The sequence below is a fragment of the Rhinopithecus bieti genome, unplaced genomic scaffold (genome assembly GCF_001698545.2).
Source record: "Rhinopithecus bieti isolate Rb0 unplaced genomic scaffold, ASM169854v2 scaffold_64050, whole genome shotgun sequence".
Lineage (NCBI taxonomy): Eukaryota > Metazoa > Chordata > Mammalia > Primates > Cercopithecidae > Rhinopithecus > Rhinopithecus bieti.
Genome location: NW_016824175.1, coordinates 25,183 through 40,732, shown reverse-complemented (window position 1 = coordinate 40,732; position 15,550 = coordinate 25,183). Strand labels below are relative to the sequence as shown.

Genomic DNA, 15,550 nt, shown 5'->3' with positions numbered 1-15,550 from the left:
AGGAGGGCACCTCACACGCCTGTTTTGCTGCGAGCAAAGGATTTCCCCAGTTTACTTGTTTTTCTGTATGTTTATACTTTACTTGTATTTCCATACTCTTACAGAGTTCTTATAGAGACCTGACCTGCATAACAGAACAAAATCACCTCCTGCAGAAGACTAACAACCAGGTTTAGAAACCTGCTGACGCCAAGGCCGCCTGGGAACATCACCTGCTCCCTATACCTGGGTTCCCATTATCCAATGAATGCCAAGATTACTGCTCTTAAAAAGTAAAATAGCCTTGCAGAAAAAAACGTCATTGCCTATGGCACCACAGGAGCATCTGGAAGAAACGTGTGGGAAAGAGTTTTCTCACCTTCTAACAATTCTTCAAAGTCATCGACAAAGAATTCTCGTAAAGGTGGTCGCTTCGGTCGTTTGAGGGTATTGACAAGCTGCTGGATTTTTGCTGACACCCGGCTACTTACTGGTACTCCTGTAAAACAGGAACCAGTGGGTGGGGGAAGCGATCATCACAGCTTCAACCAGTACCCACAGTCCCACAGCCCCCCTGCCCAGCACAGCTGGAACAGGCTGGCATCCTTCTCGATGCCATCCTGGGAAAGGCCTGAGGTGATCATGCTGTACAGTAGCCCTGTGGCTACGCAGCAGACAGGACAGAGATGCATCAGATCCGAATGTCTCCCACGTTCCAGCATGCGCTATTCTGCTGGTCTTGCTGGGAAGACCCTCAGGACCACACATGCTTGACCCCGGCTCTGATTCTCAGGACAGAACTGTCATCTGCAGAGGGCAGACTCCTCATTCTCACTGCCCCAGGCCCCCCTTCTCAACAGGGCAAGACCATCAGTGAAGCAGTAAGGCCTTCCCTGAGTCTGTCTCTCCAGGGACCGTCAGCATTCGGCCTCACGGAAGCACAAGAACATTGAGCGGGTGAGTCATGTCTGGAACCCCCAGCATCCCACAGCCCTGGGCTGGCGATCCAGCACCACCACGTCCAAGCCCTGTCCACTCCTAATAAGGCTGCGCTCCTCACACATGTTCCAAACCCACGCAGCTCAGCCCGCACACAGGCAAGGCACCCTCAAGCACAGAAGTTAGTCTCTAAACTCAAATTTTTGTGTAATAGAATACCAGCACATACCTATCCAAGGGGACTGAGAAAAACCGCATTTTATAATACTGTGCTAATTACAGCAAACGCTGCATCACTCTGAAAATCAACTGATTTGATAAATGAAAAAGTCAGTTTTCAAATTTCAAGATAAACAAATCAAATAAATGAACAAGACAGAGGATCAAGACACTGATGCTCCAACTAGATCGAAAGTGTCCCCCTCAGGCACACGCTGCAGGCCAGCAGGACCTGGGCAACCATCACCCAGAGTTGTGGGCCTGGACGGTGCAGGGGTCTCTGCAGGTACAGCTGGCAGGCCATTCCCTCACCTGAGGCAGAGCCCTTGTTCGCCCCTGCACTGGACCATAAAAAAACAGACCTCAACATTTGGGGGGAATAGAACAGAATTCAAGGAAATTTTTTCTATCAAGAATTTTTAATCAGTGTCTCAAAATGCTCTGTGGGCACTTTCAGAATTGAGACATTAAATATTTCATATCTCTGAAAATACAGAAAACACACAATCCAGAACTCTCAACATCTAAACATAGTATTTTCCCATTAAATAGCCCAACTAATTTGGTTCAGACCAATCAGACCATCCCCGCCAGGCCATGATTCTCAAGCTTAATTTGGCAGATGTCAGAATCGCCTCAGGGCCCCCAGAACTTCCAGCTCATGACGTCTGGGGTGTGGCCCCGAATCACCCTCCCAACAAGGGCCCCTGTGGGCTCTGGTGTGGGAGGCTGTGACACATCAAGACGATACAACACACCACGCGGGACGTACCTGGGGAACAAAAGCGAAGATGACAGACTTGAAAGATGACAAAGTTACTAAAATGACCGTGACAAGAGTAACAAAAATGGCCAATTTACTATAGACTGAACTTATCAGAGAACTAAAGCAAATAATGACACAGAAAGGCATTCCAGCAAAAGTCATCGCACCGGCAACCAGGGCGATTTCAAGTGCACTAACTGGACACTTGTGAAGGCACGGCCGGGCTCTGCCTCACGTGAGGATGTGGCGGTGTGCCTGTTGGAGCTCGGATAGGCCTCCCTGTCCACTGTGCCTGTTGGAGCTCGGATAGGCCTCCCTGTCCACTGTGCCTGTTGGAGCTCGGATAGGCCTCCCTGTCCACTGTGCCTGACGGGGCTCCGATAGGCCTCCCTGTCCACTGTGCCTGTTGGAGCTCGGATAGGCCTCCCTGTCCACTGTGCCTGTTGGAGCTCGGATAGGCCTCCCTGTCCACTGTGCCTGACGGGGCTCCGATAGGCCTCCCTGTCCACTGTGCCTGACGGGGCTCCGATAGGCCTCCCTGTCCACTGTGCCTGTTGGGGCTGGGATAGGCCTCCCTGTCCACTGTGCCTGTTGGGGCTGGGATAGGCCTCCCTGTCCACTGTGCCTGTTGGGGCTCGGATAGGCCTCCCTGTCCACTGTGCCTGTTGGGGCTCGGATAGGCCTCCCTGTCCACTGTGCCTGTTGGGGCTCGGATAGGCCTCCCTGTCCACTGTGCCTGTTGGGGCTCGGATAGGCCTCCCTGTCCACTGTGCCTGTTGGGGCTCGGATAGGCCTCCCTGTCCACTGTGCCTGTTGGGGCTCGGATAGGCCTCCCTGTCCACTGTGCCTGTTGGGGCTCGGATAGGCCTCCCTGTCCACTGTGCCTGTTGGGGCTCGGATAGGCCTCCCTGTCCACTGTGCCTGTTGGGGCTCGGATAGGCCTCCCTGTCCACTGTGCCTGTTGGGGCTCGGATAGGCCTCCCTGTCCACTGTGCCTGTTGGGGCTCGGATAGGCCTCCCTGTCCACTGTGCCTGTTGGGGCTGGGATAGGCCTCCCTGTCCACTGTGCCTGTTGGGGCTCCGATAGGCCTCCCTGTCCACTGTGCCTGTTGGGGCTGGGATAGGCCTCCCTGTCCACTGTGCCTGTTGGGGCTGGGATAGGCCTCCCTGTCCACTGTGCCTGACGGGGCTCCGACAGGCCTCCCTGTCCACTGTGCCTGTTGGGGCTGGGATAGGCCTCCCCGTCCGCCTGTGAGTTCTGTGCACCACAAGACAAGGGCACGCCAAGGCTGCTCCATGCGGCTTCACACAGGGGCATCGTATTTCATTCACTACTGGGTTCTACGCTGACTTTTATGATCCCGGGAAGGACTGAGACTTAAATAGAACAGGGGCTAGGTGATACAAACAGCCGCTGTAACCAGAACGTACGCAGCCTGTTACCAAGTCACTGACATCTCTGTCCAACATGGATAAAAAGACCCTCTTTCCTCCGAAGTCTAAAGCAACATACTGGCCCATCTGACAGTAATTCTGTTGTACATTTAACTTCATCTTGCTCTTCTAAGTGACTGTTCATGGTCTTAACAGCTGTACAAGAATTTCTCAGTTGCTGAACCACTGTTAGTTATTCAGCAGATAAAATGGCAGCAGATTGTACCCCAGGAAGAAGCACATCCAGTCACGGACACAGAACGGGACATCAGCACAAACCGTTTACCAGAAAAAAACGCATCTCTGCTTTGGGACGTACCATCCCCGGTCTCCATGAGCTCGGCGTTGCCGTACTTGGGCGCTGTCCGGGACCCCGTAGAACCCTGTGGTCTCTCCACCTGTATGGAGTGCTCTGAGGTGTATGTGGTTACATCAGGAGGTGCAGAATGATTTTCTGTAAAGAAGCACATCATGAGTGTTTCTGGTGGTTGTGGCGTTTGCTCGCAGGTTGAGCCATAGCTCAGGAAGAGACTGGAGCACGGGCGCTCACCCTGGGGGTGCCGTGAGAAGCCAAAGCCAATCTCAGCCACGTCTGCCACACACATCCGGCACAAAGGGGGACCCCAGCATAACTCATGTTGCCGCAAACGGAGCAGAGTTCGGTGAAACCTCCGTTTCCTAACAGGAGCCACGTCAGTGGCGTTTTAACTAGAATATCGTTAGACCGGCGATGGCAGGGCCTCAGGAACCCTGTGTGTGTTCACGGAAGGGTCCCGTTTCCTGTCGGCCACCATCGACACAGCCCAGGGCTTTACTCGCGCTTTGGAGCCCACGGCCTGGAATTAGAAACCCAGCTCTGGAAACTTCTGGGGATTTTAAGATGTCCTTTAAGCTCTCCATGCCTCAGTTATTCATCAAATAGGGAACAGTAATGGCCATGACCATGTAGGGTAGTTGGGTGGATTGCATGAGTTAACACATATACATTTCATAGGATTTTCTTTACTAAAGGGGGAGACATCAAGAATTATTATTATTTGTTTTAGTACAAACAATACTAGTCATTGAAAAAACCACGTTTACACCCTAATGCGTACTAAGGACTGCGTAAGGCCAATGAGCGCATGGAGCTCTTTCTCTTACAGCACCCCGTGGAGAGAAAGTTAAGCCGTACGTGGCTAAATGGGGAAAAGTATGCTTTGCTAATGAATAAAACGTTGAGGAAGACGTGCCAAGCAGCCCACTGACCACGCCCGTCACACCTAGAATCCTGATGGGCGCCACAGTGCGGATCTGGATTCTGAATCCTCCTTTGACAGAAGCTTTTCAGGATTGCCCGCCACCGTCCCACGCGACAGAAGCCACAGAAGCGTGATATTCTGTGCTGCTGAAAGTGGTGCTCATCCCCAAAAGCCTTTCTTCACCAGACACTGCCACCGCGCCCGGAGGCCGTCTAGATGGCAAAATCAACTGAATGCACAAAAACAGCACACAGAAAATCGAGGCACAAAAGAGGCCGTGAAACGACGCTCCTTTATGATCCGAGAACCGGGCGGGGTGGGGGTGCTGAGCCGCCTGGGCACCACGTCAGCCCCTCCTGAGGGTGTCAGTCTGGCGTCACAAGTAGATTCGGCAATGCCACTCACTTGGAACCCCTGACTGAGAAGAGGAGAATCATCGGCTCTCACTAAGGGGAGGGCCTGCCACACCGTCCGTCCATGCCACGATGTTCCACCTGGAGGCAGGTGGCCCAACTTCCTGCAGAACCAACCCTCCGTCCTCAGCGGACTTGGATGGTGGCATCTCGGAGACCTCCTCTCAGCTCCGAGGTGTGAAAGCGCTGCCGACGGCTTCTAGAGGGACAGCGGGTACAGCAGTAGAAAAAGAAAACTAGAATGAGATTTCCTACCTTATGCCAAATTGGCTTGACTGTGAAGATACATGTGAGATGTCCCTACTTAACTGCTGGCATAAATTGGTGGAAAAAATCCACAAAGGACTTCAGATTTCACTTCAACAAGTAGAAGCGCGGCCAGCTCTGTGAGACTGCGTGACCTGGAGTCTGCAGCCCTGGGCTTTTCCCCCCTTGGACGAAAGCAGCCTCTGTGGCCTCCCCTTCTGTCCCTTGCTGGAGGGATTGGCCAGTGTGACTCTGTTGTGCCTGGACCCCTTAGAACACTCACGCACAGGCGCACACACGATCACACACGCTACATTCTCGTTCACAGGCTTCTGATTATCTCAGAAGGTCACATGCACATCTGACTTTTTACTTCTCTTGTTTTGCCACAGAAAATACTTTTCTTCTTCTCTTTAAGTTTCATTATTTTGCCACGGCTTCTCCAAAAAAATTCCAAAGTTACAGAAAATTTCCAGATAGTCTAGGAAGATTATCTTTGTGCCCAATTAGAAATTACCGGAACGTGATCACCGAGAGTTAGTTACATTTGGGTCACACTGAGCCCTGACGCACATGAGTTAGGAGCCCCTCATAGTTCGGATAAATTGATTCTTTGTACTAAAACTTCCAAACCCACAAAGGGAGGCCCAAGTGCAGTGATTCATCTGTTCAAAATATGTGTTTTCTTGGTAAGACTGTGCATTTCCTTAAAACTGAATAAAATCTGAGGATACAAATGCTTCCACCAAGTGGCAGAGGTGGTGTCTGGCCTCCCCGTTCAGGTCTGGCAGAGCCTCGGCCACTATCCTGGACTTTTATTATGGAAAAATATGTAACAGTCACACATTCCTGTTCAATGTTCAACCTACCGTGATTTCAAGTATAGGTTATTAATTCACATAAACCAGTGTACATGTTCCTGAAACTGTGTCAAACTGAAGTTTAATACTGCTTTGCACTTGAGTACTACTTTGCAAACTTTTAAAGAGTATTTCTGTTTTCTCCTTTATACTCACAACAGTTCTGAGAGAGAAAAATTACTTTTTTCATTTTTTTCCCTCACTAAAAGCCTAAAGCAGGAGAAGTGACTTCGAGATCCCAGCAGCAGTTATTGGGAAAAGTGAGACAGACCCAGCTCTCCTGACAGCCAACTCCTGTTCCAGACAGAAAACAGCTGACGCTTTCAGTGTCAGGAGCACCGAAGGGGCTGGGACCCAAGTCAATCCGAAACGCCTCTGGGTGTCAAGGAGTCAGTGATCTCGAAGTGAACATTCTGGGGTTCTGGGGTGTCTGTGGGCTATCTGACCACACATGACGTCCACCTGCTTCCCTCTGAGGGTTTTGCAGAGATCAGGCTTTCCTGCAGTAGCTGATGCCGGGAGCGTCTGAGCCTGTGGCTCGTGCTCTGTTATCGGCAATGTGGAATACAGTCGTCTCCGGTTACTGCTTTAATAGAGAGACACACCAAATCCCATTCAACCCTAGTCCTGTACTTGATGGAAAATATGTACTCCTGAACCATTCAAAGGCAGAGCGACGCAAGGCTCATCACGGCTCCCCCACGCGCTGGCTCTTCCTCTAGTAATTCTCACTTCACTCCTTTTCCACAGCGTCTTCAAACGTCGTAGGGCAGTGATCCTAACTTCGTCCTTTTTCTAATACAGAGGATCTCCCTTGTCACAGAACCTACACAAAACAGTGCGCCACGCCCAAGAAATCTGAACACCTGTGACAGACAGCAGCGTAAAGCGGCTGTGGTTAAAGCTCTTGTTTCCTTAAATGACCCCCATGGTCGGGAGGAGCACACTTTAAAACCCTGTCCTGTTGACTGGGACTGTTAAGGTTTCAGGCAGGAGCATAAGTGAGAAGAAAAGATGGGAGCGGATATGGCTGCAGGATTCCCCAGGAACAAGGCCCCTGGAATTCCAGCTGTGGGAGGGACCTGGGCATGGGAAGCAGTAAAGCAGCTTCCAGAAACAATCCAACCAAAGCATCCCAGGGGCCAGATGAACTATGCGCTCTTTCCACTGAGAGATTCCACAGCCACGATGCAGACAGAGGAAAACGTGCACACACAAAAGGCATTTAGACAACAGGCACAGAAAGACACTGTGAAGCGTGCTCACCGATGTGGGTCTGGGCCATGACGTCCGCCAGCCTGTGGGCAGCCCCGCTGCCCCCGCTCTGCGTGGAGGACGAGGAGGTGGTGGACGTGGTGGAGCCGTGGATGGCCTGGCTGATCCAGTGCTCCATGTTGATGCTGCCCTGGCTGGAGGTGGGGGTGCCCTGGGAGTCCCCCTGCACTGAGCCTTCGTCTTCTGAGCCAGAAGAGGTATCTGTGTAAGAAGAAAGGCGATTTGCTATATATTGCAGCAAAAACATGCACCACAATCTCAGTCCCTCGCCAAACAGATTTACTTTACGCAAGTCTGAACAGTTGTTCAATGACTTTTTGCCGTAGACACTGAGAAGTTAAACCACTTTTCAGATAATCAACCATTTATTTTAGCATAATGAATTTTGCTTCCAAAACACCTTAAACAAACATGCTATAATATGTTTGATACTGTCATCTCAAAGATGCACTGATACATTTTCTCCACACAGCAGTCTGGGAAGAAACCAAGTGTTTTCTTGTGTCAGCCAGAAAGTGAGAGGGCAAGGGGAGGCTGAGGGCCTGTGCAGCTCTCAGGAGTCTCAGTGTGACTATGTTTAGCCCTTGTTAGTCCTGAGATGCTCTTCTGGGCTCTGATTTATTTCTACGTTGGTGTGTGTTAGATACCCAAGCAGGTGATTTCTGCGTTGGTGTGTTAGATACCCATGAGGGTGATTTATTTCTACATCGGTGTGTTCGATACCCATGCAGCTCCCTAAGGATCAAGAAGCTGATGATGGTAACAGGAGAGAAAGCAGAATGTGCCTCACATGGAACGGCCCCCTCCACCTCCCCCGTTTTCCTCCAGGGCACACGACAAACCATCATGTCACATTTTACACTCAAATCTATTCACCTTTACAGTATTCATTTCTTATACATTCTTATTATTGATTTTTCTATCTGTACAAATTGGGTATCTTGGATTATGATAAAATACATCCATTTTTTCCACTATAATCCACGAGAACATTTTCATTTAATAATTTTCATGCAGTACCAAGGTTTTTGGGAATAAATTGCTGGTGTATTTGTTAAACTTCAATTTAAGAATGACACTCAGAATCCTACCTACAGGTGAGTGATGGGAGGCGCCGGCTCAGGCGAGCAGCTCCAGATCATTGGGTGAGAGGAGGAGTCACAGCAAATAATATTAAGACATGGGTTTGCTTTATTAAAAGACAATAATAGCAAACGATATTCATACTTATTACCACTGTCACACGACTTACGCTGTCTGGGAATTTTTTTTAAAGTTGTTAGAAAAGCAACAATATTAGGAGCCTGAAAATTCTCTATCACCTTGTTTTTTTTTTCTTTTCGAGACAGAGTCTTGCTCTGTTGCCCAGGGTGGAGTGCAGTGGCACGATCTCAGCTCACGATAACCTCTCCCGGGCTCAAGCGATTCTCCTGCCTCAGCCTCCCAAGTAGCTGAGATTACAGGCACGTGCCACCATGCCTGGTTCATTTATGTGTTTTTAGCAGAAACGGGTTTCACCATGTTGACCAGGCTGGTCTCGATCTCTTGACCTCGTGATCCACCTGCCTCGGGCCTCCCAATGTGCTGGGATTACAGGCGTGAGCCACTGCGCCTGGCCCACCCTGCCTTTTAAGAAAACTTACACATTTTATATAAAAGTAAAACTGACACAGCCTTGAGACTTTTGAGAAAAGTACACAACCAGGTGTCCATATGGAGCACAACCATCTCCCCAGAACGTCTTCTCACAACCCTTTACAATCTTTCATTCCCCACTCCCACCTACCTTTTCCAAGAAACCTGCAGAATAATATGATATAGACACTCAACAGAATAGCAGCAAACCAAACAAGCAGCATATGAAATGGATGGTACAGCATGACCAGTGGTGACTAGAATTACACACCATGGGGACAGGAAGTCAGGTTGATTCAACTTTCAAAAGTGAATTAATGTCATACACCATATAGAATTACGGAGTAGAACCACATGTTAACCTTAGGAGACATAGAAAAGTACTGACAAATTCAAGATAACAAAACTCAACAAACCAGGAATAGAAGGCAATTTCCTCAGCCTATTAAAGTACATTCATGAAAAGCCACAGCTAACATTGTATTCAATGGTAAACAATAGAATGCCTTTTCCCTAAGATGGAGAACGAGACAAAGATGTCCCCTCTTGCCACTTTTATTCAACATTATCTGGCAGGTTCTAGCTAGTGAAGTAAATTAACAAATTTAGTAATAAAGACATCCAGATCAGAAAGAGAAGGAATAAAAGTGTCTTTATTCATAGATGACATGACCTTGGGATGTAGAAAATGGCAAGAAGTATACCAAAAATGTTTTGCATTACTAAAAAAAGTTTGATGAGGTCACAGGACACAAGACAAAGATATACATATACTAGCAATAAACAACCTGAAAATAAAATTAAGAAAACAGTTCCATTCACAATAGCATCAAAAGCATAAAACACTCAGCTGGACTTCTAACAAAAAGGTACAAAATGTGTACAGTGACAACCATAAAACATTACTAAAAGAAATTAAAGATCCAAATAAATGGAAACTAAATGGAGATAGATTCATGATCGTGAATTGGAAAACTCAGTATTATCAAGAGAGCAATTCTTCCCAAACCATTCAGTTAATTCAAGGCACTGCCTAATAAAATCCCAGAAGGCTGTGTGTGAAATGGAAAGCTTATTCTCAATTTTATCTGGAAATACAAAGGACCTACGATAGCCAAAATAATTTTGAAAAAGGAAAACAAAGTTGGAGGACTTCACTATCTGATTTCAAAACTTTACATAAAGTCACAGTAATTAAGGCAGTGGTATTAGCACAAAAATAGACATATACATCAAAGGAACAGAATTAAACCCAGAAATAAAACCTTATATTTATGGTTAATTTATTTTTGACAAAGGTCTCAAGACAACTCAGTAAGAGAAAGGTAGTTTGTTTTTTCAACAAATGTTGCTGTGGCAACTGAGTACCTAACACACCAAAAGAAAAGCGTGGGGAAAAAATCCCCAAACCAAACCAAACCAAACCAAAAATCGCACTTAGATCCCTATTGCACCCACAAAAATTAACTGAAGATAGATCACAGACCTAAATGAAAGAACAGTAAGACCATGAGACTTCTAAAACTTCCAAAAACACAATCCATGAAAATTAGTAAAATGGACTTCATTAAAATAGAAAACTCTTAAGTTTTAAAAGATGATTATCTCCCTATAGCTAATGTAACAAATTACCTTGATCTTAGTGGCTTATAACAAGACATGAACCTATTATCCTACTGAGGGAGAAGTCAGAAGTGTAAAATCTAAGTGTCAGCAGAGCTACGTTCCTTCTGGAGGCTTCAAAGGAGAATCCATTTCTTTGCCTTTCCCAACTTCTGGAGGCCACCTGTGTCCCTGACTCATGGCCCCTCTTCCTCTTTAAAGTGCATCACTCCAGTCTCCAGTTCTTTTCTCTTGTAAGGACCTTCTTGATTACAGTGGGTCTCCCTACTTAAACCAGGATAATGGTCCCATCTCAAGATCTTAAATTAATCAAATTAATAAGCTGCAAAATCCCTTTTACCACTTAAGGCAACAGGTTCATAAGCTCTGGGGAATAGAACCTGGGTGTCTTGGGGGAAGGGCATTATTCTGTCTGCTACATAATAGTTTGTTCTTTCACTGAGAAACTTTACATCTATAAAAGTCTTATATTCAGATTGTATAAGGCACCTACAACCCATAAGATGACAACCAACCCATTTAAAACATGAGCAAAAAATCTGAACATTTTACCAATATATACAAATGGCTATGAATAGGAATTAGCACATTAAAAGCCAATAAGCACATTAAAAGATGTTTAGCATCATTCATTGTTGCAAAGTAAATATACAATGATATACCATTTCACATCAATTAGAATGGCAAAAATAAAAATATCAACAATAACTACTGCTGGTGATGATGTGGAGAAACTGGGGTGCGCATATGCTGCTGGTGGAAGTGTGAAATGGTGCAGCTATTTTGTAAACAAGTTGGCAGTTTTTAAAAAGCTAAACCTAAACTTTCAATGAGAGTCAATGATTCTACTTGGCATCCACTTAAGATAAAGGAAATTATATGTATACACAAAGGAAATTATATGTACACACAAAGATATGTACATAAATGTCGGCAGCAGCTGAATACTGGGAACAATGAATAACCAACTGGTAAATGAATAAACAGAATGTGTCCTATCCATCAAATAGAATATAAATAAATAATAGGGAATCAACTACTGATGCGTGGTACAGCAAGGACTTCAAAACAGGTAAAGGAGGTGTAGAGAAGCGTGTACATTTTATGATTTTATATCATAAAATTATAAGATCATAAAAAACCAAAAACCATAAAATCAGAGTAAAATATTCTATGCTTTTATATTCTAAAAACTTTAGAGCACACTGTTATGATTTCTAGGGTTCTTTTTCATACAGCTAACCTTTCATCTGATATCCTTTGCAATCAGCCAAGTCCATGCTTTAGCACGTTTATAGTGTAGTTCTGCTGATAACACATTCTCTCAGCTTTCATGTTTGGGAACGTGTTGTTTCACCCTTGTTTATAAAGGAGGTTTTCCCTGGATATGAGCTGACAGGCTTTTCTCCTTTTAGTGCTTTAAAAAATGTCTTTCCATGGTCTTCTGGTCTCCACGGTATCTTCACAGAAGTCACGCGTTGTTCAAACGCTTCTCTGGTGTGTAACGTGTCTTTTTCTTCTGAGTCCTTTCGGGATCTCCTCAATCTTGGGATTTCAGCACTTTGGCCATCATGAACTTGGATGTGATTCTTTTTATACTTGTTCTGCTTGGAGGTCACTGAACTTCTTGGGGCTGGACACAGGTGTTCGACACCAATCTGAGAAAATTTTGACTCATTTTTTCAAAGGCTCCTGCTCTTTTCTCTCTTTTCCTTCTTGTATTACAAGTATATTAACGTATCACAGGAGCTTGAGGTTCTGTTCGCTTTTCTTTAATTTTGGTTTCTCTGGGCTTCACTTTGGTTAATTCCTTTTCATCTCTCTTCCAGCTCAGGGACTTCATCTTCCTTCTCCAACCTGTTAAGCCCATCAGCGAAATTTCATCTCAGTATCGTATTTTCCAGCTTTATAGTGATGTCTCACGTATACCCTACATATGCACAGCGTTCCCTATCATCGACATTGCCTACCAGAGTGGTACATTTGTCACAACTGATACTTCTACAGCGAAACATCATTACCACTCAAACGCCATCATTCACATCAGGGTTCATTCTTGGCGGGGTACAATATATGGGTCTGGACAAATGCATAACATGTATCCACCATTACAGCATCATATAGAGATCACATGATACTGAAAATTCTCCTGCTCTGCCTATTCATCCCTGCCTCCCCCTGGCAACCACTAATCTTCTTACAGTCTCCATAGTCTTGCCTTTTCCAGGATGTCGTAAAGCTGGAATCATACAACCACCTTTTCAGATTGCCTCTCACTTAGCAGTATGCCCTTCAAGTTTCCTCCGTGTCTTTTTATGGATAGCTCATTTATTTTCAGCATCGAATATCATCCCATTGTCTGGATGTACCACAGCTTGCTTATACATTCACCTACTGAGGGGCATTTTGGTTGCTTCCAAGTTTTGGCAATTATGAATAAGGCTGCTCTAAATATCTATGTGCAGGCTTTGTGTGTAGACATAAGTTTTCAACTCTTTTGAGCAAATGCCAAGGAGTGTAATTGCTTTATCATATGGTAAGAGTATATTTAGTTTTGTAAGAAACCACCAATCTGTCTTCCTAAAGGCTGTTCTATTTTGCATTAAGACCCACTATTTTGCATTAAGACCCACAATGAATGAGAGAGAATTCCCACAGCTCCACATCTTCACAGGCTTTGGTGTTGATAGTGTTCTGGATTCTGGTGTAGTGATATCTTACTGTTGCTTTAATCTGCATTTCTCTATGACACATGATGTGAAGCATCATTTCATATGTCGATTTGCTATCTTTATATCTTCTTAGATGAGGCATCTGTTTAGTCTTTGACCCATGTTTTACTTATTTTTTAAAGACAGTGTCTCACAATGTTGCCTAGTCTGGAGTGCAACTCACAGGCGCAATCCCACTACTGATCAGCATAGGAATTCTGACCTGCTCCATTTCTAACCTAAGCTAGTACCCCTCCCAGGAGGTCACTGGTTTGACATTGAACTTAGTGTGGACACCTGAGAGGCATCACTCAACAATCGGAGCCCCTGAACTCAAGTGATGCTCCTGCCTCAGCCTCCCGAGTAGCTGAGCCCACAGGCGCATGTCATCACACTTGGCTGGCCCCTATATTTTAATCAGGTTGTTGCTATTGTTGACTTTTAGGAGCTCCTTGTATATTTCAAATAAAAGTTATCATTTATGTCTTTTGCAAACATCTTCTCCCTGTCTGTGGCTTGTATTTTAATTACTTTAAGAGTCTTTGACATACCAGAAAATGTTAATTTTATTAGAGTCCAGCTTATCAATTATTTCACACATTGCACCTTTGGTGTCATATCTAAAAAGTTATTACCAAACCCAAGTCACTTAGATTTTACCTTATCTTCTATGAATTCTATAGTTTTGCACTTTATGTTTAGATCTGTCATCTATTTTGACAGGCAGGAATACTTCACCACTATACTAATGAGGACAGCGGTTGTGTGATCTATTTTAATTTTTTTGAAAGATGTAAGGTCTGTGTCTAGGTTTATGTTTTTCTTTGCATGTTGTTGTTCCAGCACCATTTGTTAAAAATACTGTATTTGCTCCACTGTATTGCCTTTGTTCCTCTGTCAAAGTTTAGTTGACTATATTTTGTTACTGGGCTCTCTATTCTGTCCCATTGATCCTTTTGTTTGCTCTTTCACCAATACCACACTGTCTTGATTACTGTCGATTTATGCTAAGTCTTGAAGTTGGATATTGTCAGTCTTCAACTTTGTTCTTCTAATACTGAAGTGGCTGTTCTGGGTCTTTTGTCTCTCCAATAAACTTCTGAATCAGCTTGATGATATTAAAACAAAAAACAAAACAAAAAAACAACTTGTTGGGATTTTGGGTGAGATTGCATTGTAAGGAAAACATCTTGACAGTATTCAGTGTACCTATCCATGAACATGGACTACCTGTCCATTTAGTTTTCCTATGAGTTTTGTAGTTTTCCTCATAAGGTCTTGAACATATTTTTTTAGATTTTATGCCTAAGTATTTTATTTTGGGGAGTGCTAATGGAAATGGTTTTATTATTTTAGTAGAGATGGGGTTTTGCCATGTTGGCCAGGCTAGTCTCGAACTCCTGACCTCAAGTGATCCACTTGCCTTGGCCTCCCAAAGTGCTGGAATTACAAACATGAGCCAGTTTTTAATTTCAAATTCTACTTGTTCTTTGCTGCTAAACAGGACATTCAGTGAACTTTTGTATATTAAACTCAATTCTTTTGGATCTTCTACATAGGCAAACATGCCATTTATGAACTAAGTTTATCTTCCCAATGAATATATATTTTATTTTTCTTGTCATAATTGCATTAGCTAGGACTTCTAGTACAATGTTGTAAAGAAGTGGTAAGAGCAGACATCCTTGTTTTCCTGACCCCTTTCTGGATCTTAGTGGGAAAGATTCTAGTTTCTCACAATTGGGTATGATGTTAACAATAGGTTTTTTTGTCCATATTCTTTATCAAGTTGAGGAAGGTCACCTCTGTTCCTAGTGTGCTGGGAGCTTTTATTATGAGTGTTAGATTTTGTCAAATGCTTTTTTCTTTTTCTTAGCCTGTTAACATGATGAATTATGTCAACTGGTTTTTCAATGTTAAACCAGCTTTGGATATGTGAAATTCCATGTGGTTTTGGTACACAATTTTTTTTTACATTGTTAGATTTAATTTGCTAATATTTTATTGAAGATTATTGCATCTATGTTCATGAGAGATGTTCTGTAGTTTTCTTGTAATATTTTGTTATTAAAATGGTATTTGGTATTAAAATGATGCTGGCTCCATAGAATGAGTTAAGAAGTATTCCTCAGCTTCTATGTTCTGAAAGAGATTGTAGATAATTGGTATAATTTCTTCTTAGATGTTTGGTAGAATTCACCAGTGAACC

At 44.5% G+C, this 15,550-nt stretch overlaps 1 protein-coding gene across 2 annotated transcripts in view; it reads right to left on the bottom strand.

Moving 5' to 3' along the window:
- The window catches only part of DIP2C (DIP2 acetate--CoA ligase C (putative)), a 166,804-nt gene that overhangs the window by 132,780 nt on the left and 18,474 nt on the right, over positions 1–15,550 (bottom strand). For both annotated transcript variants that reach the window (XM_017862169.1, XM_017862170.1), the window contains exons 3-5: positions 7,364–7,573; positions 3,657–3,791; positions 359–478 (exon numbers count right to left, since the gene is read on the bottom strand). In XM_017862169.1, coding sequence (XP_017717658.1) covers positions 359–478; positions 3,657–3,791; positions 7,364–7,573 — 465 coding nt within the window. The remainder of the gene's footprint in view (positions 1–358; positions 479–3,656; positions 3,792–7,363; positions 7,574–15,550) is intronic.